General features: G+C 38.0%; 3 protein-coding genes across 3 annotated transcripts in view; 1 reads left to right on the top strand and 2 right to left on the bottom strand.

Annotated features, from left to right (window-relative positions):
• The first annotated feature begins 2,280 nt into the window (after window positions 1-2,280).
• On the top strand, window positions 2,281-5,667 carry LOC134671205 (procathepsin L-like). The gene is made up of 6 exons (XM_063528999.1): window positions 2,281-2,377; window positions 2,626-2,816; window positions 3,064-3,208; window positions 3,729-3,940; window positions 4,442-4,643; window positions 5,282-5,667. The coding sequence occupies exons 1-6, from the start codon at window positions 2,282-2,284 to the stop codon at window positions 5,441-5,443; spliced, it is 1,008 nt and encodes a 335-aa protein (XP_063385069.1). The 5' UTR covers window position 2,281; the 3' UTR covers window positions 5,444-5,667.
• Window positions 5,668-5,776: 109 nt separating this feature from the next.
• On the bottom strand, window positions 5,777-12,117 carry LOC134671206 (23 kDa integral membrane protein-like). The gene is made up of 5 exons (XM_063529000.1): window positions 11,993-12,117; window positions 9,461-9,649; window positions 8,576-8,728; window positions 7,416-7,613; window positions 5,777-5,971 (listed from the first exon to the last, which is right to left on the bottom strand). The coding sequence occupies exons 1-5, from the start codon at window positions 12,110-12,112 to the stop codon at window positions 5,900-5,902; spliced, it is 732 nt and encodes a 243-aa protein (XP_063385070.1). The 5' UTR covers window positions 12,113-12,117; the 3' UTR covers window positions 5,777-5,899.
• Window positions 12,118-16,510: 4,393 nt separating this feature from the next.
• LOC134671269 (visual system homeobox 2-like) overlaps window positions 16,511-25,163 on the bottom strand; it is a 129,546-nt gene continuing 120,893 nt past the window's right edge. The window contains exons 7-9 of the mRNA XM_063529082.1: window positions 18,572-18,705; window positions 18,023-18,199; window positions 16,511-17,127 (exon numbers count right to left, since the gene is read on the bottom strand). Coding sequence (XP_063385152.1) covers window positions 17,011-17,127; window positions 18,023-18,199; window positions 18,572-18,705 — 428 coding nt within the window. The 3' untranslated portion in view covers window positions 16,511-17,010. The remainder of the gene's footprint in view (window positions 17,128-18,022; window positions 18,200-18,571; window positions 18,706-25,163) is intronic.

Genomic DNA, 25,163 nt, shown 5'->3' with positions numbered 1-25,163 from the left:
CTATATACCTACTTCATTTTGTTCTATAGGCACCAAGCGAAATTCCATTGCAGAACTGAGATATTGTTATTTTAGCCAAAATGTGGTCACCCTTATTACTATAGTTCGTTTTTTTTAGCATTAGAAAGAACTTGAAAGAAGGTTAGCGATCTTGGCATGTCTTTTAATTGAAAAACGCTTATTAAAAATCAATAACTATTACTTATGATAGCAGAAGAATATAAATGATCGTATTAGATTCATAATTGTTACATATTTGCCGTAACTTATTTTTAAAACGTGTTTTTCAATTAAAAGACACATCAAGATTGTTTACCTAATTTCTAATGCTAAAAAAAACGAAGTATAGTTAATAGTTTTAATAGTCGGCTGGCAGTAGACGGTCGGGGAGGCCTCGTACTCGTACTACATGGACAGGGACAGGGCCGTCTTAAACAATGTTAGGGCCCCTGGGCACACAACAATTTGGGGCCCTTTTCGAAAGTAAAGAAAGCTAATTAAACTAACATTTTTCTACTATGATCTTCTATTTATTATGGATAATCAAATAGAGCCAGACCAAGAATACTCTGCATCGGATTTGATAGCCCACGCAGTGAAAGTGTTATTTTAAACGTCAAACTTCTATGAAATTATGACGTATAAATGGCACTTGCACTGCGTGGGCTATCAAATCCGCTGCAGACCTTTTTTTGGTCCGACACTATACTGTTATTTTCTGTCCTTCGGGGCCCCCTAAGGATGGGGGCCATGGGCATGGGCCCCGTGTGCCCTTATGGTAAAGACGGTACTGTACATAGAGGCGATCGTTGAGAAGGAGGCTGGCTCAACAGGCCGCGTAGCCAAGATGCCAATCGCTTACGCTCCGTAGCGATCGAAACGCAACTGTCACTGTCGCACTAATATGGAAGAGTGATAGAGAGACATAATGCTTTTCGTTGTCGAAGCGATAGCGATTGTAACCTTGGCTAGGTCGGCTGGACTCGGCTGGAAAGAGCTGGAAGTAGCCGCTCAAGATCGTGACAAATGGAGGATTCTTCGGCGAGCCCTATGTCCCTAATGAGGCATAACAGGAATGCATTATCATCATCATCATCATCATCATCATCAATAGTTATTAACTTATTACCTAGGCAATAGGGACCAAATAAGTAAATTGCTGCAGGGTAAATGATCGCCCGGCGGTGGACTCTATCTAGGGACCTAACTCTCATTTCTGTTGGTTTTTGGACCATTTTGACGCTTAGTCCTGTCTTAATTTGGTCTAAGACAATATTTCAGGTTAAATCCTATGTTAATCATCAAAACATAAACAGTTTGCACACTATATATATATATGTTGTGTACCTATAATAAAATTAATTAGGGACTATTTCAAATACCCAGTTACATGTTTCCTCGATTCTTAATATGTATTTTTTAGAAAAAAAAACCTTTAAGTACAATCGCTAAGGTCGTTTTTCCAACAAAACTATGCTTATTATTTACCTGCTAAATTTATTTATACCTTATCAAGCATGCATATGCATGCATGCTTAATGTAAACATGTATATGTGTTATATGTGGTAGGAAATCCCAGATAATATATACTTAGGAATAAAATTAATTTTCCTTTTAAACCTCTATTTAAAGGCATTATTATGCAACGATTTGATCAGTAAGATATTTGTGGTACTTGCTGCAAAAACTAAGGTGAGTGAAGTGCATTGTTTTAATGATAAACTTTAAAATAGATATGTTTATTTAAACATTGTTTGGTAGCAATGGATCCAATTTATAAATGGGTTGTAGTTGTATATTTAATACAGTCATGTGTTTCTTGGATTAGGTAACGCTTACTTTTTTTATCGTATCATTTGAATATTCAAATTATACGCAATTCTGGTATATTGACATTCCTACGAAATAGAAAATATTTTTACACAATTGAAGTCCTTATATTAAGTAAATACATATTAACCATATGCCCGATCGTTTGACTTTTATTTAATTTTATTGATTATACTATTAGAAGTATTAGAACAAATTAAATGATGTTCAGAAAATATTTTAATTTGTTTTTATTTCAAGTACAAACACTACTATATAAGTTTATAGCGCCATAAGCCTTCAGTAAGAAGTGCATAAATTCGACCTATGCCGCTGTGGCCCGGTGGCCCAACGGCACCGGCCGGCACCTGCCGCGAAAGCAGAGGACGCTGGTTCGATTCCAGCCTGGGGCACTGGAGGCCTTGGTCACTTGGAACCCGTAGAACGTCACATATCTATCTTTCAGGAGTTATGAAGTGTGCGGTTCTGCTCCTGAGCGCTGCGGCAGCGGGCGTCCTTAGCTTCGACAGCTATGACTTGGTGCGGCAGGAATGGGAGACTTTTAAGGTAAAGACTAAAGTTACCTTAGGTTTCAAGTCTACAATATTAACCTGCCTATTTTTAAAAAACATGCTCAGATAAAGTTGAAATTAAATAAATACTGAGATAATCTCCCCTCAAAGTTTTTCGACTACTTTGTTGGTTGCGTTTCTTAATGTAACTTCGAGCGCCAGAGAAACTATAAAAAAAATTCAACCGAAGTATTGTTGGCACATGTTAATACCATCTAACACGAACACCTAATTATGTTTCAGCTGGAACACAAAAAGCAATATTCATCATTGGAGGAAGAGAGAGAACGCATGAAGATATACGTCGATAATAAATTCAAGGTCGCTCAGCACAACAAGGCCCACGCTCAAGGGCTTACGTCCTTCACGCTCGCGCTGAATGAGTTCTCTGACCACTACCCAGAGGAAATACAGCGCATGCGAGGCTACAAATCGTAAGTCTTAAGCAAAATACCATAGCCGTCATGGCGGTGGCAAAAAAAGAAAAAAGTATCTTAGCACTTGGAGGCTAAGATCCACTTGGAGTAGTCGCGCGGACCTAGCTGATTCGGTGCTTAACATCAAGCACCGAATCTTGCAGGACGGATTTCGGAAGTATTTTTGCCCACGTTGAAACGTAGAAGATTCGTTCGCACTTCATTTCTCTGTACTTATTGTGTAACTTGTTTTTTTTGTCACCAGCAAAATGGGTCGTCCTGCTACAACCTTGCAGCAACACAGCCTACCCCCCGATGACCTACCTTTGACCATGAATTGGGTTTCTAAAGGTGCCGTGACGGGGGTCAAGGACCAGGGTGCATGCGGCTCCTGTTGGGCATTTAGTGCCGTAAGTTACATCAAAAAAATTATGCCATAGTTATTCGCTTTTCGGCAAAGGAAAACATCTTGAAAAAACCCACTAATATAAAAAACGGACTAATCCCAATAGGGCCTACTTTACCCTCTGGGTTGGAAGGTCAGATGGCAGTCGCTTTCGTATAAACTAGTGCTTAGTTGCCAAGCGGACCCCATGCTACCATGAAACTTGGCAAAAAGCCGGGATAACGCAAGGAAGATGACCACAGATTTGACGAATAGATAGAGGACGATAATTGTTGGGGTAGACGAGTTCTCGAGTGGAGACCGCGTATCGGCGCATCGGCAAACGTAGCGTAGGACGCCCTCAGACTAGATGGAGGGATGGTGGCTGGCAAGAGCTGGATCAAAGTTGCCGCAAATCGTGCTCCATGGCGTGCAATAGGAGAGGCCTATGTCCAGCAGTGGACGAGAGTAGGCTGATGATGATGATAGAAGACTCCAGAATCAAACATCATTTTAAGAGATTGTGTTACTTTATTTTGTTCTAGACCGGAGCTCTCGAGGGACAGTATTTCCGAAAAACAGGACAGTTGGTTTCACTATCCGAACAGAACCTTCTTGACTGTTCTGAAATCTACGGCAATGATGACGGCTGTGTTAAGGGCGGTGTCGTGCAATTTGCCTACGCGTACGTCGCAGGCAATGGCGGCCTTAATATGGAGAAATTCTACCCCTACAAAAAAGTTCAAGGCTTGTGCAGGTACACACCATATTTACCGTTAATGTCCTAGTGCTTGACACTGCGTCAATAGTTGGCAATTGGCAGCTTCTGTCGGTTAGCGACTTTAATATTTAGTTATTTTGTAATTTAATATTTTACTGTTTGTATAAAGTACTTAAAGTAACGTAAAGACTCCAGCAGCGTTGCTGTTTTAGCTTTTTTAGCGTTAAGTAAGGTTAATTCAAGCTAGACCGGGCCGTACCCGGGCCGAGGCGTCCGATATGTAATTTTCTATCTAGTCTAGTCTAGTCGAATTTGTATCTTATTATCACAATGAATTTCATTGCTAAAAATATTACTATACCTACCTTATTTCTTCACATATATGTTTGGAGAAAAACACTGTAAGTACCTGGATGGGAATAATAATCGAGTATTCGTCTTATTTTATTGAACTCAGCTTCGCTTCGTCTGCCAAAATCGCTCAATTCCCAGTCTGCAATAATGTACAACAATCTAAAACCGCGTTGCTTTTCACAGGTATAACCCTAAATACTCTAGTAATATGACCGTCAAAGGCTACGAAGATCTACCTTCCGGGGATGAAGGGTATCTCCAAAGTGCGGTGGCAAATATAGGACCGATGTCCATCGCTATGGACTCCAGTCAAGTCAGTTTTGAACTATACAATGACGGGGTGTACTACGATAAGGCCTGCTCTTCTACGGATCTGGATCACTTGGTAAAACCACGACCACACTACTTATTTGCCTCATCATCATCAGTATTTAAGAGCTATGCTCTTGTCGGTGGAGTAATCGCCACTCTTCTTTTTGCTGGGCCAGCCTTTTAACTCCCTCGTACGACACGACAGAAACTCTTTCTTTTATTTGGATGAGATATGTGAGCCTGGGCCTTCCTCTGCGTCTTTTCCCCTCAATCTTGCCCTCCAGGATGTTTAAGAAGAATCTGCCGTGCCGTATCAAGTGGCCAACCATCTTGCCCCTTCTGTTAGCTATTGTGTCTAACAGGCTCTTGCCTAGATGTGTCAAATACAAAACTGTGTTCATGTATTTCCTGTAGTGTAGACATACCCAACAGCTAAAGGCCATAAGGTTAATTTTCTTATTTGGCTTCCACACAGTCGCTTGCCAAGTTGGTGAAGACTTGAAGAGTTAACTTGGACTTTACAAACGTTCACATTTATTATAGGTATTAAGGGGCCCACTGATTAACAGTCCGCCGGACGGTATCGGCCTGTCAGTTAGAACAAAATTTTGACAGTTCCGAACAACTGACAGGCCGATACCGTCCGGCGGACTGTTAATCAGTGGGCTCCTATAGTATTAAGTGGGATGACTTATAACGATGATGTTATAGGTGCTGGTGGTGGGGTACGGCACGGAGCAGCCAGGTGGAGACTATTGGCTGGTCAAGAATTCTTGGGGAAAAACCTGGGGCAAGAACGGATACATGAAACTGGCGCGCAACCGCGGCAACCACTGCGGCGTCGCGACCGAGGCCTCCTATCCTTTGCTCTAACCACTTTATAACGGTTATAATAAAGAACTTATGGAGCACAATTTGGGGTATGAAGGGCTAGGAAGTTGGTGCGCAACCACGGCAACCACTGCGTCGCGACTGAAGTCTCATAATCCAATTCCATAGCCATTAGGGAATAAATAAATAAAATACGTCCGAAGGGAATCATTTTAATAAAATTCATAATTAATTTTTATTTATTTATTCATTTAAATATCATACAAAAATGAAGAGATTAATGTATAATTATACTTATGATTTTTTAACTAATTGTCTCCTCTTAAAATGTATTAGATAACATTTTACCTATAGTTATTTGTTTGGGTAAGATCGAACTATGATTGCCCCATCATACTGTAATGAAACTTATTGTTCTTATAATTTCACCTATAACTAAATAACATGAAGTCCCATTCGGTTCTTTTCACGTCGTAATATAAAGTAAGAGACTGATATTCAGTAGCGTGTTCTTCTGTCCCTGTTTCGCACGTGGTTCGCGAGGCAGAGGCCAAACACCACCGCCACAAGCTGTAAAGAGGAAGGTTCGATTATTATTTATTCCAATATAATTGGCGAGATCAAACCCCGGCTCGCACCAATAACTTTTTCGGAACTTATGTACGAAATATCATTTGATATTCCAGTCGCTTTGCGGTGAAGGAAAACATCGTGAGGAAACCGGATTAATCCAAAAAAGGTCTAGTTTACCCTCTGGGTTGGAAGGTCAGATGGCAGTCGCTTTCGTAAAAAGTGCCTACACCAATTCTCGGGATTAGTTGTCAAGCGGACCCCAGGCTCCCATGAGCCGTGACAAAATGCCGGGATAACGCGAGGAAGAAATAGAATAATTGGCGAGATCAAAGCCACTTTATTCCGCTGGCTCCGTCACCTGGAGAGGATGGGAGAGGATCGTATGATCGTAGGTACGATGGGAAGGGCGTATGTGAGACACCAGGGTGGAAAACGTCCGTCCCAGATACCGCTGGAGTAACGAAGCCCTAAAAGACCGGTCCGACTGCGGAATACCCAACTGGCGTGAAGTGGCGCAGAATAGGGCAAAGGGCGCTCTCACTGACCCAAGATCCTTTTTGGGTCACTGAGCTAGTGAAGTACTTAAGTGAAGTAAGTATTATTAAATTTATTCTGCGATATGCAGTAATGCATCGAAGCTGGAGGCCAATTCGAACGTACGTTTTGAGATCAAAATGATGTCTGTTTGTTATTGCTCGCTCGCTCGCTGTATTCGCTCGTGTTTCGTAAGGATTCTCTCATGAATTTGACTAATAATTGGTACCCTTATATAGGTACATTTGAAAAGCTACCTAAGATTCTATGCCATTCAAAAATTCGTAGACTGTCGCGGACTGTATGTGACTAGTGGAAGGTATTTGACTATAGTTCGTTTTTTTAGCATTAGAAAAAAGGTATTAAACAATCTTGGTGTGTCTTTTAATTGAAAAACACGTTTTAAAAATAAGTCACGGCAAATAAGTAACAATTATGAATCTAATACGATCATTTATATTCTTCTGCTTTTATTATCATGAGTAATAGTTACTGATTATTAAAAAGCGTTTTCAATTAAAATACATGTCAAGATCGCTTACCTTCTTTCTAATGTTAAAAAAACGAACTATAGTGGTAGGTATTTGACCAGGGAGCCGATTTTTGAAATTCGACCACTCGATTTCGTGTATTTCGTTAAATGATATCTCCACTACTAGGCGTTTAAATTCTACTAATAGAATTAAAATCGAGTGGTTAATACCACTAGATTCTAAATTTCGATCGCTCGTATTTCAAAAATTAGCAGTTTTCCACCGATTTTCGAGTGACGAAATCGGGCGATCGAAATTCAAAAATCTGTTCCCTGAACTACTATTGTTTTGGGGTAGAAGTGTGAAAATGAAAAACACATCAGATCCAAAGATACTCTGTGGAGGGTCTAGGTTGGATAGATGCCAAATCTTACCTCTAAAGCGGCGACGACAATGCAAACGACACCAATCGCCGTGCTGAAAGTGGTGATGAAGTCCTCGGCGCGCGAGTTGCACCCAGGATACGAGTTGAGCAGAGTACAGGTGGTGGCGCCCTCTGCGCAGCAGCTCGGTGGCAGAGACACGATGTTCAATCCGTAGGACTGTCCGCCTTCGGTACCGCAGCAGGTGAGCTGGAAGCAAGGAATAAACAATTATAGGTTATTATAACAACGGTTAAGGGCAGAATTTGAAAAAGTTCTCGAGAAGTAGAAAACAAAGATACAAAATTAGTTTGAAAATCGCGATTGACCATTTACGATTAAGGTGGTGGTCTAGTGCTCGACATGCTAATGCCCAATAGATGACACCCTGCTGTCACCTCTATTGACAAAGACTTAAGTTTCAAGATGACATGTACTGGGACCGCGTCGAGCAGCAGTACCAACACCTTACGACCCTGATGTTGCGATTCTTAAGCATAGTTACATTCATTGAAGTTGAATGACAGACAGCCACCGATTGATAGTATCTCATTGTTATTGACAATCGCTTTTTATCTTTCATTTCGCGTCTCCTCAAGTTAGAAAATTTGAGGAATTCGAAGACATTGACGTATTGATCAATTGCATCAATCGTGATTCAAGTAGGCTTATCAACGTTGGCTTGAGAAGGGTGCTTATAGTCGTCTCGGTCTCGACACCTCTTAATAAAATATAGGCACCAATTGGGATTTCTGCCGCCATTTAGGTCACATAATTTTCCTCTTGCTAATAATTGATAACTAATTTTGTTGATATTCTCTTCCTCTAACTGGGCACTTCAAGGGCCCTAGAGGACGCAATTCGCTATTATAATAATACTAACGTAACCTCTCCTCAAGAATCACTCTATAGATAGATGAAAACCGCATGAAATTCCGTTCAATAGTTTTTGAGTTTATCGCGAACAAACACACAAACAGACAGACGCGGCGGGGGACTTTGTTTTATAGACGGAGAGCTATCTGCGGAAATAGGTTTGTAATGTATAGAGCAACGAAATCCCTCTAGTTAGTGTGCCATAGATACTATCATTATAAACTAATTCGGGCGCCTGGCAGCTGTTCCGTAGCTAGCTCTTAGACCATTATAGGGTGTAGTGAAAATATAATTACCGCCGTTTCGATCTTGTGGAACTCCGTCTGGTTGTTGAGGAAAAGGTTATTGAACTCGTTCTTGACACTGGTTGCCAGAGAGTCCGCGTTCACGAACACTATCGTCGCCAGGGCTATCTTCAGCACCATCAACACGATCATGAAGATTGAGTACTGTAATCAATTGATTAATTAGTGTACCGTAGTAATATAAACTAATATAAAGTTCCTGATAAAGAAAATGGCGAGTGAATTCCATATAATCTTATCCTATTCGACTTTCATCATCATCTCCTAGCCGTTTTCGGCTACAGCGATTGCCTTTCTACCACTGAGAGCGTCGCTGGTGCGCTCTCAAGTGACTGACGTAGCCAAACTTTGCAGTTCAGTACTTTCGACTTTGATTCGATTTTCAATGTCACTTATTTTCACAAATTAGCGTGAAGTAGGGGTATGGTATGTTTTAAACTCGCGCAGCTATTAATAGAGATGTTGATGTCAACTTTAGTCGGTCGGTTTTTCACGGGAACCTCGAAGATAATGTCGTCTTCGAGACGTAGAAATTAATTTTCAAGCTTACAGTAAATTGTACCTACAATCTGTAAAATTCGTGTGAGTTTAAGCCAGTTATAAACCCGGGTATGTCCTTAAACTACGTCCAGGACCCGGGTATGTCCTTAAACTACGTCCAGGACCCGGGTATGTCCTTAAACTACGTCCAAGACCACCGGTGGACGGGCAGCAGCGGTCCTCAATTTCGGTGTACTCGACTGCGATCGCCAACCCGCCTGCATAGCGTGGCGATTATGGCATTCACCCCCCAAAAAAGGGGGAGGCCTATGTTCAGCAGTGGACGTCTTATGGCTGAGATGATGATGATGATGAGATCATAAACATGCTACTTACAGTGACCAACATGCAGTTGCTTTCTCTAATAGCGCCACAGCATCCGAGAAAGGCGATGAAGAACACTATGGACCCCACCACCATGGTGGCGATGGGTCCGAACTCGTACCAGCCATCGATGAGGGTGGTGATAGCTGTGACCTTTAGCTGGACGGCTACTCCGATACCCAGGAGCGCGAGGCCTGATAGCTGGAAATAATTTAATAAGTCTAATTAAGTAAGTATAAGTAGATCATAAAAAAGACTGTTGGAAACGACGGGTGACCCTAGGCCACCCGTCGTTTCCAAGTGTGCCCATAAGGCTGGCTCATTCCTAGGCCAAAGAATAGGCATAGCTATTCAGCGTGGGAATGTAGCCAGCCTTATGGGCACACTTCCGCAGGGGACAGATCTGGGGGATCTAAGGTAGGTGGGTAAGTTTTATTTATTTATTTTATTAGTTTTAGTTTTAATTTATTTAGTCTATACTTAATTTTAATAATAGTTTGTATAAGTTTTGTTATTTAATAATTTTTTTTATAGTAGATCATGAATCAATTTGTCGATTATGTCGTGAAATTATTCAATACTGTGCATATTTCATGCATTCATGCATTATTTACCATTGTAAATGTGCATGAATGTATTAATCATCACTTAAAAGTCAATTCCATCAACCAATATGAGGAAACAACTAAAAATTAACATCATTTCAAAAACATGACTAATTATTATAGGTAAGTACAGACAGTTGGTAAGAACTAGTAAGAAGTAAGTACATAAACTTAATTATAATTATAGTCAACCGTAACCATGATTAACAACTACGGACTGGTTACGATTTTGGCTAAATGTGACTGAATTTATTCCTTTAGGTAACTTACCTATCAATCATCTGAGTTACGAGGAATTGGTAGACCTGTTACGATTTACCTATTTATATAGTTAGGAATTCATTAGCGAAATTTGTATTTGTATATGTCCTAAATATTGTACCAATACTTCTCAGAGTAAACATCGAGTCGGCGGTGATTCATTACGCCAATTTTATGAATAAACAAAAGATAAGAATTTGTTTCAGAGAAAAAATGATGTTGATGTGGAAGTTGTGTTAAGGAAGATAGATTTGTTTATCTGATTTGCTGTATTGTTCATTCGAGTGTGTCAGAAAGGCAAAATTGTTGTTTTTGTTGGACTATACTTAGTCATTGAGTTATTAATGTTATTATTGCTGTAGAGAAAGGTCAAACAGAAAATTGTGTTACGTCTTTCCTGTAGACATACACAAGAGTTAAGGGCTATAAAGGTTCCACAGGAGAGAAAACTAGTGTGTTCGCGCGAACTGTACATTTTTCTCTCCTGAGGGCAATAGTTAACAGCTTGTGGGCATGTAAGTAATGATTTTATCATAGTTCTCTAAATAAAAGGAGGACCTTTTCACGTGGATAAGGGCTTAAATAAGAAAATTAACCTTTACAGCCCTTAACTCTTGTGTATGTCTACAGGAAAGACGTAACACAGTTTTCTGTTTCACCCAGAAGCCACACCAAACAATGAAATTGTCGCAATCACAACCTGTACAGTCAGCAGCAGAAGTTGCTAAGCGTGCCTGGTGTTCAAAATGATCTTGACGCGACTTTCTTGTTAAGAGAATAAGAGCGTGTCAAGGTAATTTTGAACACCTCGCCCGCTGCTGACTGGACCACGCGACCAAAACGTCGTAAGAGCCGTAGAATTTAATGGTGCCTACGGGTTTAGGTCGCGAGATTCCACGCTCCGCTTCTATGGTTTGTTGTGATGTGACGTTAAATCCATAATAGTATAGAAAAATATTATTATAAGTATTTCACATTACAAATGGCAATAAATCCTTGAATGCTTCGTATTACTTATTTTTCCAAGTATCGGCGCCCAGTTTTATTGTTATCTGATAACAGCGTGTTTGTTTGCTATCTTATCGGAACCATCGGACCGTAGTCTGGGCCCTAAATGTGAATAATATCGCCACACCTAAGTCCTATGGATTTATTAAACTAACTCACTACTTAACTCACTATTAGGAAAAATATGCGAGCCAGTTTCTATTAACGTGACTATACGAAATCGTAATTCTAAAAGCCATATCACTGCGATAACTGCAATATTCGAGAAAGTGATAAATTGATGATCACTATCATTAATGATTTTAATCAATGTCCTAAATATAGTCATATTCTGGCTTTTATTAATTTAAGTTTTAATTAGATGATAAGAAACCAATGAAAATAACCTAAGTAGTTATATTTAATGTTTCCGTTTATTTATAATATTATTAATATATTATTGACCTCATATAATTACGAATTTTATTCCATGATTTTTGTACTTACAAACAATAAAAAGAAACAAATGAAACCATAAACAACCACTTCAAGCTTAAGTACAATCTAAAATTCCTTAAGTACTTTCTTATTAGGACTATCATCATCAATATAACTTAATTTTACACCAAAATATTCAAAATTAAAATATATATGCATGTACTCAACATAATATGTATTTAAAGAGACTTACCGCAAAGAACAAGTTTGCAAAAAATAAGATGTATTTGACTAGAAATTCACCACAACCCATTTTGTTTTTTTTATTTTTTTTAACACTAACGCGCTCACTCTCCTTGTAATATAGTTTCATACTAAACCGGCACAACCCAATCTTATCTATTGTGGTGTGGTTATCTACTTGCACTCATAGGTAGAGGTACATATGTATGTGGTAATCACCTCACTCGATAAATAATTCAAAACATCCATAATGGGTGTTCAGATTATGCTAAATCGTTATAAGTCCAACTAGCAAATCTATGTGCTATAAAAGTTGAGAGCACGTTTTTATTTTCGCTTTTTGGTGCTATAAACGGTGTAAAAACAGTCGAATAAAAGTCCTGTAAGCGTTTACTCAACGCGAAAAGGCGCACTTATACAGACTAAAAGTGTTATAAAAATAGAGTAAGCGCTGTATAAGAAGCAAATCGATGCTGTAAGAGTTGAGTAAAAGTTGATATAAAGCGCTTCTAGTGTTTTAATAGCAACGATAGTGCTTTTATTCGATTATTTGTTCTATAAACATTATCAATTTGCTATTACTCAGTGAAAGTGTTCTATAAAAGCAACCGCACTGCTTTTTCTCAGCAAAAATGTTTCGTAAAAGTAGCCGAATTGCTTTTACTCGGCATTTTGAATGTGCAGTGCAGTGCAGTAAATGCTTTTATTCAACAAATATGTGCTAAAAACGATCTCAGGTAAGCGATTATATTTCAATTATTTGATTAAGTTTGAGGCCTAATCGTCTTCAAGTGTCTAATAAAACAAAAAGGTACTTAAGTATTTTTTTACTGCTGTCATCCATGACATTTATTTTTACCGTGATTGTGTACATAAGTTTTTACTGTCTGTAAGTACACGTAATACAGTAAAACCTAGCGCGAAAAATACTTTATTGATAAAACCAAAGGCACTGGTTCATATATATTCATGGGCCGCCTATTTTCTTAAATTTCAATAAAAAAATATTAATTAAAATAAGTAAAAATTTGCTTACACGATCTAGTTTCTGTTATATCTCATTAATTCGACTATAAGTCGAGTAACTGCGTTTACTGCTACACTTATAGCACATGTTGTCGCCATGTTTATGGATTTATAGTCCGGTGGCCGACTGCATGAAACCCTACCTGATAAAAAAATAGAATAATCCTACTCTGTGGGGGTAGCTGACTTTTAGCAGCTTCAACTGCTCTTGGTCGGCCGTGGCTTAACTTGGTAAATTTTGCGCAAATGGCAAAAAAGTGGTACAAATATTCATCAAAAAAACAAAAGTGATCAGCTTCATCCTGTGTTGGCAGGTTCCTGTGTCCGACCGAATTTGTGGTACCACGTGAGCTACAATTTACTTCATCGAAAAATAGAATGTCACTTGTATGGTAGGATTGCTGCCATTCACATTTTTTTTAATGCGGACGGACTGCAAAAGCTATCAGGCTAAGGTGAGGCCGACCAAGACATACGTCAACAAATTTAATGTAGGTATTACAATCAGTTTTTTTCATTCTATTTTTCGATGAGGTAAATTGTAGTTGTCACGTGGTACCACAAATTCGGTCGAACACAGGAACCTGCCAACACAGGATGTAGCTGACCACTTTTGTTTTGCTGTCCTCAAAGGCAGCTATCCTACCCTGCAAGTTTCATTCTATTATACGATGGGGTATTTTTTTTGATGAATTTTTGTGCCACTATTTTGCCATTTACGCAAAATTTGCGAAATTAAGCCGCGGCCGACCAAGAGCAGTTGATGCTACTAAAAGTCAGCTACCCCTACAGAGTAGGATTTTCTATTTTTTTATCAGGTAGGGTTTCATGCAGTTGGCCACCGGACTATATTGAAACGTACAACATGGCTGACTTGTGCTGTTAATGTAGTTCAAAACTCTTTAAAAGTACTCTAAGCTGAATATATTTAGAATAAAACCTGTAAATACACTTCAGCTCCTATAACAGCGGTTTGAGCCCCATTACCCGAATTATGATATAAGCGCGCTGTTGCAGCAGCATTGTTGCCAAATGGTTATTGGATTGCTTTTAATAGGCTTTTATAGCAACAGAGAAGAGAGTTGAGTAACAGTTGTATTAAAGCGCCTTATTCAGACAATTAGCTATTCTATAGCTGTTATATGATTTTAATAGAACAATTATGCTGAATAAAAGTGATTTAGTAGCGCTAATTCAGCATTTATTAAAAGGTGGAATAAAAGTGCTAAAAGATAGTGCTATAAACGTTTATACGACATGATTATAGCACTAATTAGCGAAAATTGCTAAATAGTCGAGTTAACCGCTATTATACGATATATTGGTGTTTCAACAACCGTAACTCGGCTGTTATACGATTACAGGCTGAGTAAATCAATTCTTATACGACTATTTTGCTAGTTTCTACTAGGTATCTACCTATTTTTAGCGTATTAAAAACTTATCTGCATGTTGCTACGCTAGGCTTGCTCATTGCTCATTTTGCAATATATTATGGGTATACTTATTTATAGAAAATTTCCTTAGTGTCTGATCAGAACGATGGTATTAAAATGTTTGAATATTAGGTACCTATTTAGATTTGATTTTACGTTATAAGTACCCTTAAATTTAGCGTTTCGTGACAACAAAAATTATACGTTAGCAATTTATATTTATTAACATATTTCTACTGTAGGTATTCTAAATAATGTCTTCAAAACGATATATTTTTAAAACATCACTACTTTTAATAGCGCCCTCTATTGCAAAACCAATAAACTGTTCTCCGCCCCTACCTGCTCGAAATCTTTTGATGTGAATGAAATACTAGACAGTAGACTAATTTTAAGTTTAAATCATACGCGAAAGATGGCGCTGATATCAAACATGATTGGTTTTGTGTTTATGTTGTTTAAATAACATACAGACATTGTGTGTGTGTGTGAGTATTGGTTTGATAGGGTAGAATAATACTTCAGTTAGAGATTTACACAGTTTTATTCATCGGAATAATCTTAATATTACGATGATCGCCCATAACTGGGTGCTTTAAATATAATATATTACAACTCTAGTGTAGTAAGTACTGGAGACCATTTCCACATGTTATAAAACAAATCGTGACACGGCAATTTTCAATTTAAAATGCATAAAGTTGAAGCTACTGTTGGATTGCAATGTAACAAGCTGTCAAATAACAATGTGGAATTATGTCCCTGATTAAGTACATCGGTAGTAGGTATGTTTCCAGACTATGACAAGTTCCAAGTGACTGTTTCTTAGTAAAAGAATACTTGACTGAAGACATGAAGACACAAAACACAGAATGAAGAAAAATGTACATTTCAAATATGTATAAATTTAATAAAACATTGTTTTATTTGCGATAAAATAATAAAAATATGCATTTTGTTCTAAATATAACATAATACAGCCCATTATGTTAAAAATATTATATCGACACACCGGTAACGTATAGTAAAATGGATAGGTTTTTTTTTATTGACGGTCAGCCCTCATAAATTAATAGATTTACGGTCTCATTCTAATTTTAATATACGTCAAAAATGTGATCATGATACGATCCATATTAAATCTAAAAGATCAAATTTTTGACATAAGTAAGTTTAAATCATAAAGTAGTCAATAATCGTGGGTATAGAGCAGAAAAAACGATGAGTAAAATTATGTCAGGATCTTTATCAATTTTATCATACATAGACAAGAATTTAACCCAGCCACTATCCGCTGTATCACCATACAGATGTAGTGCATAATCCTTAACCATCGTATTTTCACGGAAATGCACGAACGTGTTATGCTATTTCAGTCAGTCTTAGGACAAAAAATACTGAAGTAGACTGAAGGTAGCATGATACGAACGTGTTCGAGAAAATACGAAGGCAAAGAATTATGCACTACATCCAGTACTGATATGATGGTCGTTCTTGTCTACGTGACAGCGTGATAAAATGGTGTCCGTCACTTTCTGTCACGCGGTGTTAAAAAGTGATAGTGTTTTTATTACGTGGATAAACCCATCCATAATACGCTGGCTGTTGTATGAAGTTACGGTGTGTTCGAAAATTGTAGGTACCATAAATCAATGATATAAGCAAGTGATCATTATTTTTCGATGTAGCATTCGATTCTAGAAACATAGTCACTTTAAACATAATTAGGCATAAGTAGTTCTATCCAATAAGCTAAGGCAAGATACGGCAAGCACAAAACAATTGGTTTACATTCGTTGCTAATCATTTCGATTTCGGTCAACTTTTGAGGTACTTTTTGGTTTCATTGTCAGTTTAGGGCCAAATTGAAGACATCACATGCCTTTATAAAGATTAATATATATTGAATTATATAGAAAATAAAGTGCCAGATGAGATTGGGCAAGTCACTGCATACATCATGTGATTTTTACCGTCAGAGATAGGGATACTGATTTTGTTTTTCGGTGCTTGTTGCAAGGATGGTAAAAATGACAAAACGCATGTAGTGACTATTAAATTACATGTACAATTTAAAAATTAGGCTGTATCTGAATTTAAATTTCGATTAAATTAAAGACAACCTCTTAACATTGAAAATACTTACTCGCTAACAGTTTCATAAATTTAGTACCGTTTTAGTCTTGCCTCGAGTTAAACTGATCTATAACGGTCAAGATTACTTACTTACAACTAAATACCGTTATACAATAATATCTAAGTGCTGGGACTTTTTACAACGCCTATAGTAACACAAGCTACACACATAAATACTTAACTAAATGTATTGCACGAAAAATAGGGATTTAGTTAAATACGCTTAATAATTTACATAATTACACTTAATACGTTTGAACGTAACGGTCTTTCAAATCCACCAATCACAAGATTTGGTAGTCAACCAATCAGCGCACGTCGACCAATCACAGAGTTGGAATGTAACGATGTTTTCGAATTCCACTAATCACAAGTGTTCTTAACCGATGAGCGCGCGCGTTTGACCAATCGCGGGGTTGGAATGTAGAGGTCAGTAGAGGGAAGGTGGGGCGTGGGGGTCGAGCGGGGGAGGCTCGGTGCCGACGTCGATGTCGACGGGGCCGTCGTCATCGTGGGGTGTGCTGGGCGTCCGCGCTAGGCCTCGGACCTGTAACCAAAAATTGAAAATTTGAAATTGCATTCTATAGGAGCGAGAGGTGGGCTAACTTGTCTTAAGAATTGTCATATTTACCTAGGGACTACATATAGGAGTTATAGAATGAATACTTCGGAGTTCTCGTACAGTTACTGCCCTAAAAGCCAAAGGAAGCTTGTAATTTGCATCTAGTAGATAAGTCTATTAACCTATGTACATATATTAGACAGTAGTTAAGCATCCCGACTAAAATAAAATAAAGTTCCACTTACTGTACGAAGCGTTCTCTGGTGACCAGCACTTTGGACGAAGGAAAGACATCTTGAGGAGACCTGCATACGTCCGCGAAGAAATTCACATGTGAATGGTTAAATCTTACCTACCTGCAGCAAGATTTTGTTGGTGAGGATCCTGGCCAGGTGCTTCTGGGCTTTAGCCTGCATGCGATGCTATTTCTGCATTGTTATTCCTGAAGGCCTCAGCGTCCTCATAGGAGTCGTCTGGTAACACGGCTCTTGGCTGATGTCCTCAATCCTCATCAAATGACAAAGGAAAGGAAGCTGTGGTCCTGGATAGTAATCATGCACCTTTACGAGTTTGAGAGTTTGCCATCTAGAGGTCTAATTTGGATACTTAAAGGTTCAAATTACCTGAAGCAAGATATTGTGGGAAAGGATCCTGGCCTGGTGCTTCTGCCCCTTGGCCTGCCGACTCGCGATGCTGTTATTCCGGAAGGCCTCAGCGTCCTCATGGGAGTCTTCTGGCAACACGGCTCTTGGCTGATGTCCTCAATCCTCATCAAAGGACAAAGAAAAGAAAGCTGTGGTGCTCGATAGTAATCATGCACCTTTACGAGTTTGAGAGTTTGCCATCTAGAGGTCCAATTAAACTTAAAGTTTCAAATTACCTGAAGCAGGATATTGTTGGAAAGGATCCTGGCCTGGTGCTCCTGCGCCTTGGCCCGCAGACAGGCGATGCTGTTGTTCCTGAAGGCCTCGGGATCCTCGTAGGAGGCGCCCTCTGGTGACGCGCGGCCCTTGGCTGAGGAGGAGGCGGTGGTGCTGCTGGCGGGGGAGCTCTGCGCCTGAAGATTTACAAGGAAATAATTTATATGGGTGGAAAACTTATAAAAATGTAGTGACAAATAAGCATTGTACGTCAGTTTTAGAAGTGACTACGTGAGTTTAGTGTCCAAAATATTATGCGCAACCTCTTAATAATCTGTATATAACACTGACTCATGTATAAACAACAACGTTTCAGATCAATTTTAACACCTCGGTCACTTATCCATCTCTGCTGCCGATAGTGCTGACTGTACCTACAGGTACATTATAACAGTAATCCACATCTCTTCTCCGCTTCGTCAGATTACAACTCCCGTACATATTTCATCTCCGTCTCTGTGGAAAGGCAGCGTATCAGAGAACTTGCTTCGGTCGCTAGTTATGGTTACCTGCGCATCATGGTTGTCATGGTGTTCATGCGGCGAGGCGGAGTGCGCGCGATCACCTTCGGCCTCAGAGCCTTCGCGCTCTGACCCTGACTCCTTCAGGTGATGGGCCGCCTCCAGCGATTTTCGGTGCATGCCTGAAACAAACATCACTCGTTGTTTATTATGACTAAGCAAAGTAGAGAAGCGTAATAGAAAGCGCTTTCTTCAGGCAGGTGTTATGACCGGGGACGGAAGTCCAATGACAGTTGGTAAGGAGTGGTTATACTAACACCATCTGGCAGAATCTTGTGGCACGACGTTGACAGTGTCAGAGGAGACACCACAACTATTTCACGGTTGTAGGGACTGATATCGAAAATGCCTGCCGACGATCTATCGATCGATCTACTACGACGGTACCTATATACAAGAGTTTTTCCTGATGGTGGAAAATCGAATTTACCTATTACGTATTAGAGAGTCATTGTGAAAAACAATGCCTTCATGTGGTAGCGATTCACGGAGATGGGGAAGAAGAACATTAGTGGACAAAGTTAAATAGTTGGACTAAATCCCAGCTTAATTTTTTTTAATTCGAGTCAACATTGGATCTTAAAATGTATTGCCATAAGTGGCTGATTTGGCTTATATATGTAGAATATAAATATTTATTGTGTCATAGGTTGATGATGCTATACCTAGCTAGGTATTCATTAACAAACTAAATATGATAAAAACTAGCGCCCAAAGAAAAATACCGATTGCAAGCCACGAATATTTTAATACGAACACATTACGTTTAATTCACATTTAGGTAGCTTTAGGTACTTACTCTTAGCAACCCCAAAGTTATAACAGACATTTTATCTTTATTCCCTCACAAAACGATATTAAAACATTCTCAGGACGGATATTCTTACCCTCAGCATCGTAAATGGTCATAAAAAGTTAAGTAACTTGATTTGCCACAACCGCGGGAGCCAAATTAAATTACTTACGGCAAAATGAAATCGTAGCTCGTGCTACTGTCTCGGTAAATTCTTATATTAACGGTAACTGCAAATAATGGTAAATAAACAGCAGTATGTTACTATAAATGACTTGTTTGTCGTTTATCAGTTATCATAGTTGGCATTTTTAAATTTTCAAACTACCTAACAGTGTTGGGCAAAAAGTAATTGAATTACTAATTAACAATTGCAATTACAAAATGTAATTCCAACAAATAATTTCCATTACATGTGGAAAGTAATTAAATTTTTAATTACTAATTACAATTGCAAAATGTAATTAGTAATTAAATTATTAATTACATTTTGTAATTATAATTTGTAATTTAATTACTTTTTTGAATTACAATTACTTTTATAGAATGCAAGTTTTTGATCATCTTTATTTCCAAAATCAGATGAACATTTTGAATGGTTTTAAATTTGACTAAGCAACATTGTCAATGTTAACTTTGGTTGATTTGGTTGGACTGTAGCAAAGGGAGGGCTGGGACTTAGAATTTTTTTCTGATTAAGTGGTGTCATTATGATACTATTTTTAAATGATTGTAATGTGTAGATCACGTCAAAATAAGCATCTTTTACTGAAAAAACTTTTCTCTAAAATAAAAAATGGCTGAGTTAGACGCCTCCAAAGATTGATGTTTTTAAAGGGAGCTGGGATTGTAACGTATAGAACACGTTAAAATAGGCTACTTTTACTTGAAAAACTTTTTTCTAAAATTGAAAATAGCGGACTGTATCAAAGGGGGGCCGTTTCTGGGACTTGGAATTTTTTTTGAGAAAATGAAAAATCAGGGGTTTTAAAACAGTTCTTAATAAAGTTTGAGAAAAAAGTTTTTCAAGTAAAAGTAGCTTATTTTGACGTGTTCTATAAGTTACAATCATTTAAAATATATGTCATAATGACACCACTCGCGATGAAAATTTTCTAAGTCCCAGCTCCCTTTAAAAACATCAATCTTTGGAGGCGTCTAACTCAGCCATTTTTTATTTTAGAGAAAAGTTTTTTCAGTAAAAGATGTTTATTTTGACGTGACTTACACATTACAATCATTTAAAAATAGTGTCATAATGACACCACTTTGTCAAAAAAAATTCTAATTCCCAGCCCCCCCTTTGCTACAGTCCAACCCGAAAGGCACCTTAGGTTGGCGCTTACGTCATTATTAGCGGCGCCCCAATACTAATGCGGTGCTACGCGACGTAAGCGCCGAGCGCCATATTCAACGTGGTTTGTCACATAGTACCCTGTAAAGGTATGATTCCAGGGACAAAAAATATGTTATAACGTTATCCAGCGTATAATGGAATTCATAAAAGTTTTTCTTTATAATTACTCCAAGTAAATTTGTTCATATTTGCATATTATTAAAAAAGTAAATGAAAAGTAATTGAGTAATTTAATTACTAATTAATGTAATTACAATTGCAAATTACACAGAAAATTTAATTACATGTAATTAAATTTTATGTAATTCAATTACATTGTAATTCAATTACATGTAATTAAATTAGTAATTAAACTACACGAGTAATTAATTACGCCCAACACTGCTACCTAACACCACTCGCTTTTATCGGCGAAGATGACGATCATTTTAATTCGGTCGGGAGTTTTCAATACATGAGGATACCTACCTACTTAGAAGTTTAATATTTATATGTCCATAGCGTTTAGAACTTGCCAATTTAATTAGGTAGGTAAAAAAATGTTAAGGGATACACGCATGTCTACACGTTAGGCGAAACTAAACGTATCCGATCAAAGAGAGAACTCGTTGTCTAGCCAGTGGGGAGACACTCCTGACTTCGGTCGAACTCGGCTCCGTTCGGCTCAGCACTGCTCCGAGCATTTATTAGGGTTGGCACCACTTAACTTCCTTGTGCGTGCACGACCACAGATAAGATAATCACTTAAATTTTCACAACCCTAAATAGCCGAAAGGGATAGTGCTATATATTAGAAAGGGATAGCATGATTCGACCCTGAATCGCTGTCAAACTTCGGGTTTGTAGGAAGTGTCCTTTCTGTACGGTAGTACTATTATTTCTACTGTGGTCTAGCTTAACAGTCTTATACTTAGTATAGTCTATTATCTCTAGTAAATATTTTTTATCTATATATGTTTATTATTTTCGACGAGTAACATCTTTTCTGATTGGCAGAATACAAAATTATGTCATAAAAATGTTCCCATAATATGAAGCCTAATCGTAGCCAAAAGCGAACATACGCATAGTAGCAGTTCCTCAGGAATCGTAACTCGCTGACTACATCGTCCCACAATGTCGGATAAGCGGGATAATAAAGAGGGCCATTCATTATGCAGATCGTAAATGCACGATGCGACGCGATGTGGATGGTAATCGCATTACTTTAGAGACTGGTAGAGCTTTACGCGACGCGACTGGAGCGGGTGTCAGTTCAGCTAAAGATGAATACGAATGACATTGTCATCTATTTTTGTAATAAAATGAATAGGTATGTTACAATATGGTAAATTTAGCTACTATAACTAGCTAGGATATAGTGTTTTAATACTTGAATCCTTTGAGGCGTCTGCTTAAAGACTTGACTAAAATTTTTAGACTTATAATTAAGACGGCGAGTTCTTTTGTAGAGACTTGAGTCCTTTTCAGAGAGATGAATCTATACGATGTTCGGCTTCAGGTGACACACCTCTACTGTTTATATTATAAATTCAAAAGTAACTGCCCGATTCGAACTTTAAGATACCTACGTCAATTAATAGATCTAGAAACGATATGGATTACATGTGTCAGTGTCAAAAGTAACGTTTTTAGGGTTCCGTAGCCAAATAGCGAAAAACGGAACCCTTATAGATTCGTCATGTCTGTCTGTCTGTCTGGCCGTCCGTATGTCACAGCCACTTTTTTCCGAAACTATAAGAACTATACTGTTGAAACTTGAAACTTGGTAAGTAGATGTATTCTGTGAACCACATTAAGATTTTCACACAAAAATAGAAAAAAAAACAATAAATTTTGGGGGTCCCCCATACTTAGAACTAAAACTTAATTTTTTTTTCATCAAACCCATACGTGTGGGGCATCTATGGATAGGTCTTCAAAAATGATATTGAGGTTTCTAATACCATTTTTTTCTAAACTGAATAGTTTGCGCGAGAGACATTTCCAAAGTGGTAAAATGTGTCCGAAATGTGAAAAGTCCGAAAAAATGTGTTCGAATCGGGCCGTAACTGTCACCTCTTCACGCTTAAACAGCTTAGCTGGAAATTTGGCATTGAGTTCCCAGATTCATAATCCTATGCCGTTTCATCATGAAAATTCAGGGCTCCAACTTTTAGCCATGCCATCCGCGCATACAAATTAAGTAAGTCATTTTGCACAAAGGATTATAAATAAAATAAGTTTTATCGTAAAACTTATTATCGTATAACTTTTACGATTATTTAATCAATTTGTGTCGTGGTCTGTGGTCTGCACCATAATAAATAATCTTAAACTATGTTGTGAAAATATGACAACAAAAAAGCACAAAGTTAATTTATTGTTAATCTCAAAGATAAGGATAGACGTGCGCATTTCAAGTCGTGACATTCTTTCTAGTTAAAAAAGTTTATAAGAGGTAATTGCTAACGAAAAGATTTTGAAATCACCTCATGTATGTTTTGACGTCACTGGCACTAAAAGTTCGAGCCCTGGAAAATCATTATTCTCATAAGCAGTCGAAGTCGCAGGCAGGCTATTAGTATTAAGGTGACAGTCCATTTTCAACGACAGCTGCACTACTGTTCATTTTACTATTGAAATTGACAATGACAGCGACGCGTTCAGTACCGGTAGTGCAGCTGCGGTTAGAAATGGAATGTTACCATTACAGAAGCTACTGCATGCATCTCAGACTTGTGTCCTACATGCACTGGCGTCACGACACGAGGCGTGCCCGACGTGACTTGCCGTCAAACTGCTGGATCAGTCTTAAGATGGAAAATATGCAGCTGAGCAGTTCATCAAAGAAATATTTTAATGTTGAGGGTACAAGAAACCTAGATTTTTGTGTTTTTTGTAGCATGGAAGACATTTTGAAGTGCCCTTAATCGAATGCTACTACATTTAGATAGGTACTTCAAGTAATAAATAAAAATAGTTTCAAAAGTTTAATAATAAAAAGTAAAGTTAAAATTTCCAAGATAAATGCAATTTTGATTTGTGAAAATAATGATTCAAAATGGAATGGAGGGAGATACCTTTTTATAAGTCTCTGGGCCGCTAGAGGATAAATATATAGCCCAGAAAAGTGCTCCTGAAATTGTGGGAAAAAAATATCTCTCACAGTTGATGGAATTAAAAGATATTCAAGACTTTACTAAAAGGTAAACGTTAAGGCTCCAGTACACAATGGGCCATTGCCGGCCACTCCAAGGGACGCAGCCATGCGGTAGAATGAGATAGCAATATCACTTTTTCCCTCTAACGCATAAATGCGTCCCTTGGAATGGCCGGCGATGGCCAATGTGTACTGGGGCCTTAAGATTAACACAGTGTAGGTGAAACACTTTAGTAAATTAGATTGCTCTTTTATCATTTTGGAATACTGAAATTAAACTACCTTTCAAAGCATTTTATTTATTATTTAATATTATTTATTATTGCTTTTAATCTCTTTATTACAGAAATAACCCCAGTAGAAAGTCTGCCCGATTCGAAGTTTACGATATGTCAATAAATATTATATGTCTAATACGATGTGGATTAGATATGTCAGTGTCAAAAGTGCCTTTTTTGTTTGAAGAAACCTCACTATTGACATTGACATATCTAATTCATATCGTATCTAGACGTAAAATTTGACGTATCTCGAATCGGCTCGTGTATTCAGAAGTAACATAGAGTCAGACAAAGTCAACTCTGTATGGCATTTGTAATGACAAAGTGTGGAAATGTCGTCATTAATGTAAATTTTCAAATGAAAATATGACGCTAATAGCGACACATCTTCACTTTGTTCTGTTTAAATGAAAAGTTAGCTTAGATGCAATCTATCTGTATTAAGAAAGTAGCGTTCCATTAATTTTTATCGTTCCGTACCCAAAGAGATGTAGATGATGTATTTCTACAACAAATACTAAAAAGTATGGAACCCTCGGTGGGCGAGTCCGACTTGTACTTGTCCGGTTTTTTAATGTTATATCAGTCTCTCCTACACGAATTTAGAATCCTAGATCCTTTTTTTTTTACCTATACTTACACATATTTACTTACACGAAGTTGTGAGTAACACAATGTTTAAAATGAAAATCATAATCGATGTAAATAAATGTACGGATCAGTCGATTCTGAATCGATGGAGGTCATCAGAGGTCAGACGTTTTCGGGCAAGTGGGGTTCAAAGCAAGCTGATACCAGCCCAGTATCAAATATCCATTTCAACCAGTATCCGAAACCAAGAGATATGTATAGAAACTATTGTACCTACATGTAAAGATACGATATGGATCGGATATATCAGTATCAAAAGTGACGTTTTTGTTTGAAGTAACGTCACTGATTAACAGTCCACCGGACGGTATCGGCCTGTCAGTTAGAACAAAATGTTGACAGTTCCGAACAACTGA

The sequence above is a fragment of the Cydia fagiglandana genome, chromosome 15 (genome assembly GCF_963556715.1).
Source record: "Cydia fagiglandana chromosome 15, ilCydFagi1.1, whole genome shotgun sequence".
Taxonomy (NCBI): Eukaryota; Metazoa; Arthropoda; class Insecta; order Lepidoptera; family Tortricidae; genus Cydia; species Cydia fagiglandana.
This window is presented reverse-complemented; position numbering and strand designations above follow the sequence as displayed.

Bases quoted from the DNA above. Each gene is read 5' to 3' on its own strand.
- LOC134671205 (XM_063528999.1), top strand. From the start codon at position 2,282: ATGAAGTGTGCGGTTCTGCTCCTGAGCGCTGCGGCAGCGGGCGTCCTT. The intron at 3,209-3,728 runs GTAAGTTACATC...ATTTTGTTCTAG, and splicing joins CCTGTTGGGCATTTAGTGCC to ACCGGAGCTCTCGAGGGACA. The intron at 3,941-4,441 runs GTACACACCATA...TGCTTTTCACAG, and splicing joins AAAGTTCAAGGCTTGTGCAG to GTATAACCCTAAATACTCTA.
- LOC134671206 (XM_063529000.1), bottom strand. From the start codon at position 12,112: ATGAAACTATATTACAAGGAGAGTGAGCGCGTTAGTGTTAAAAAAAAT. The intron at 8,729-9,460 runs GTAAGTAGCATG...AATTGATTACAG, and splicing joins GCAACTGCATGTTGGTCACT to TACTCAATCTTCATGATCGT. The intron at 5,972-7,415 runs GTAAGATTTGGC...TCCTCTTTACAG, and splicing joins TTGTCGTCGCCGCTTTAGAG to CTTGTGGCGGTGGTGTTTGG.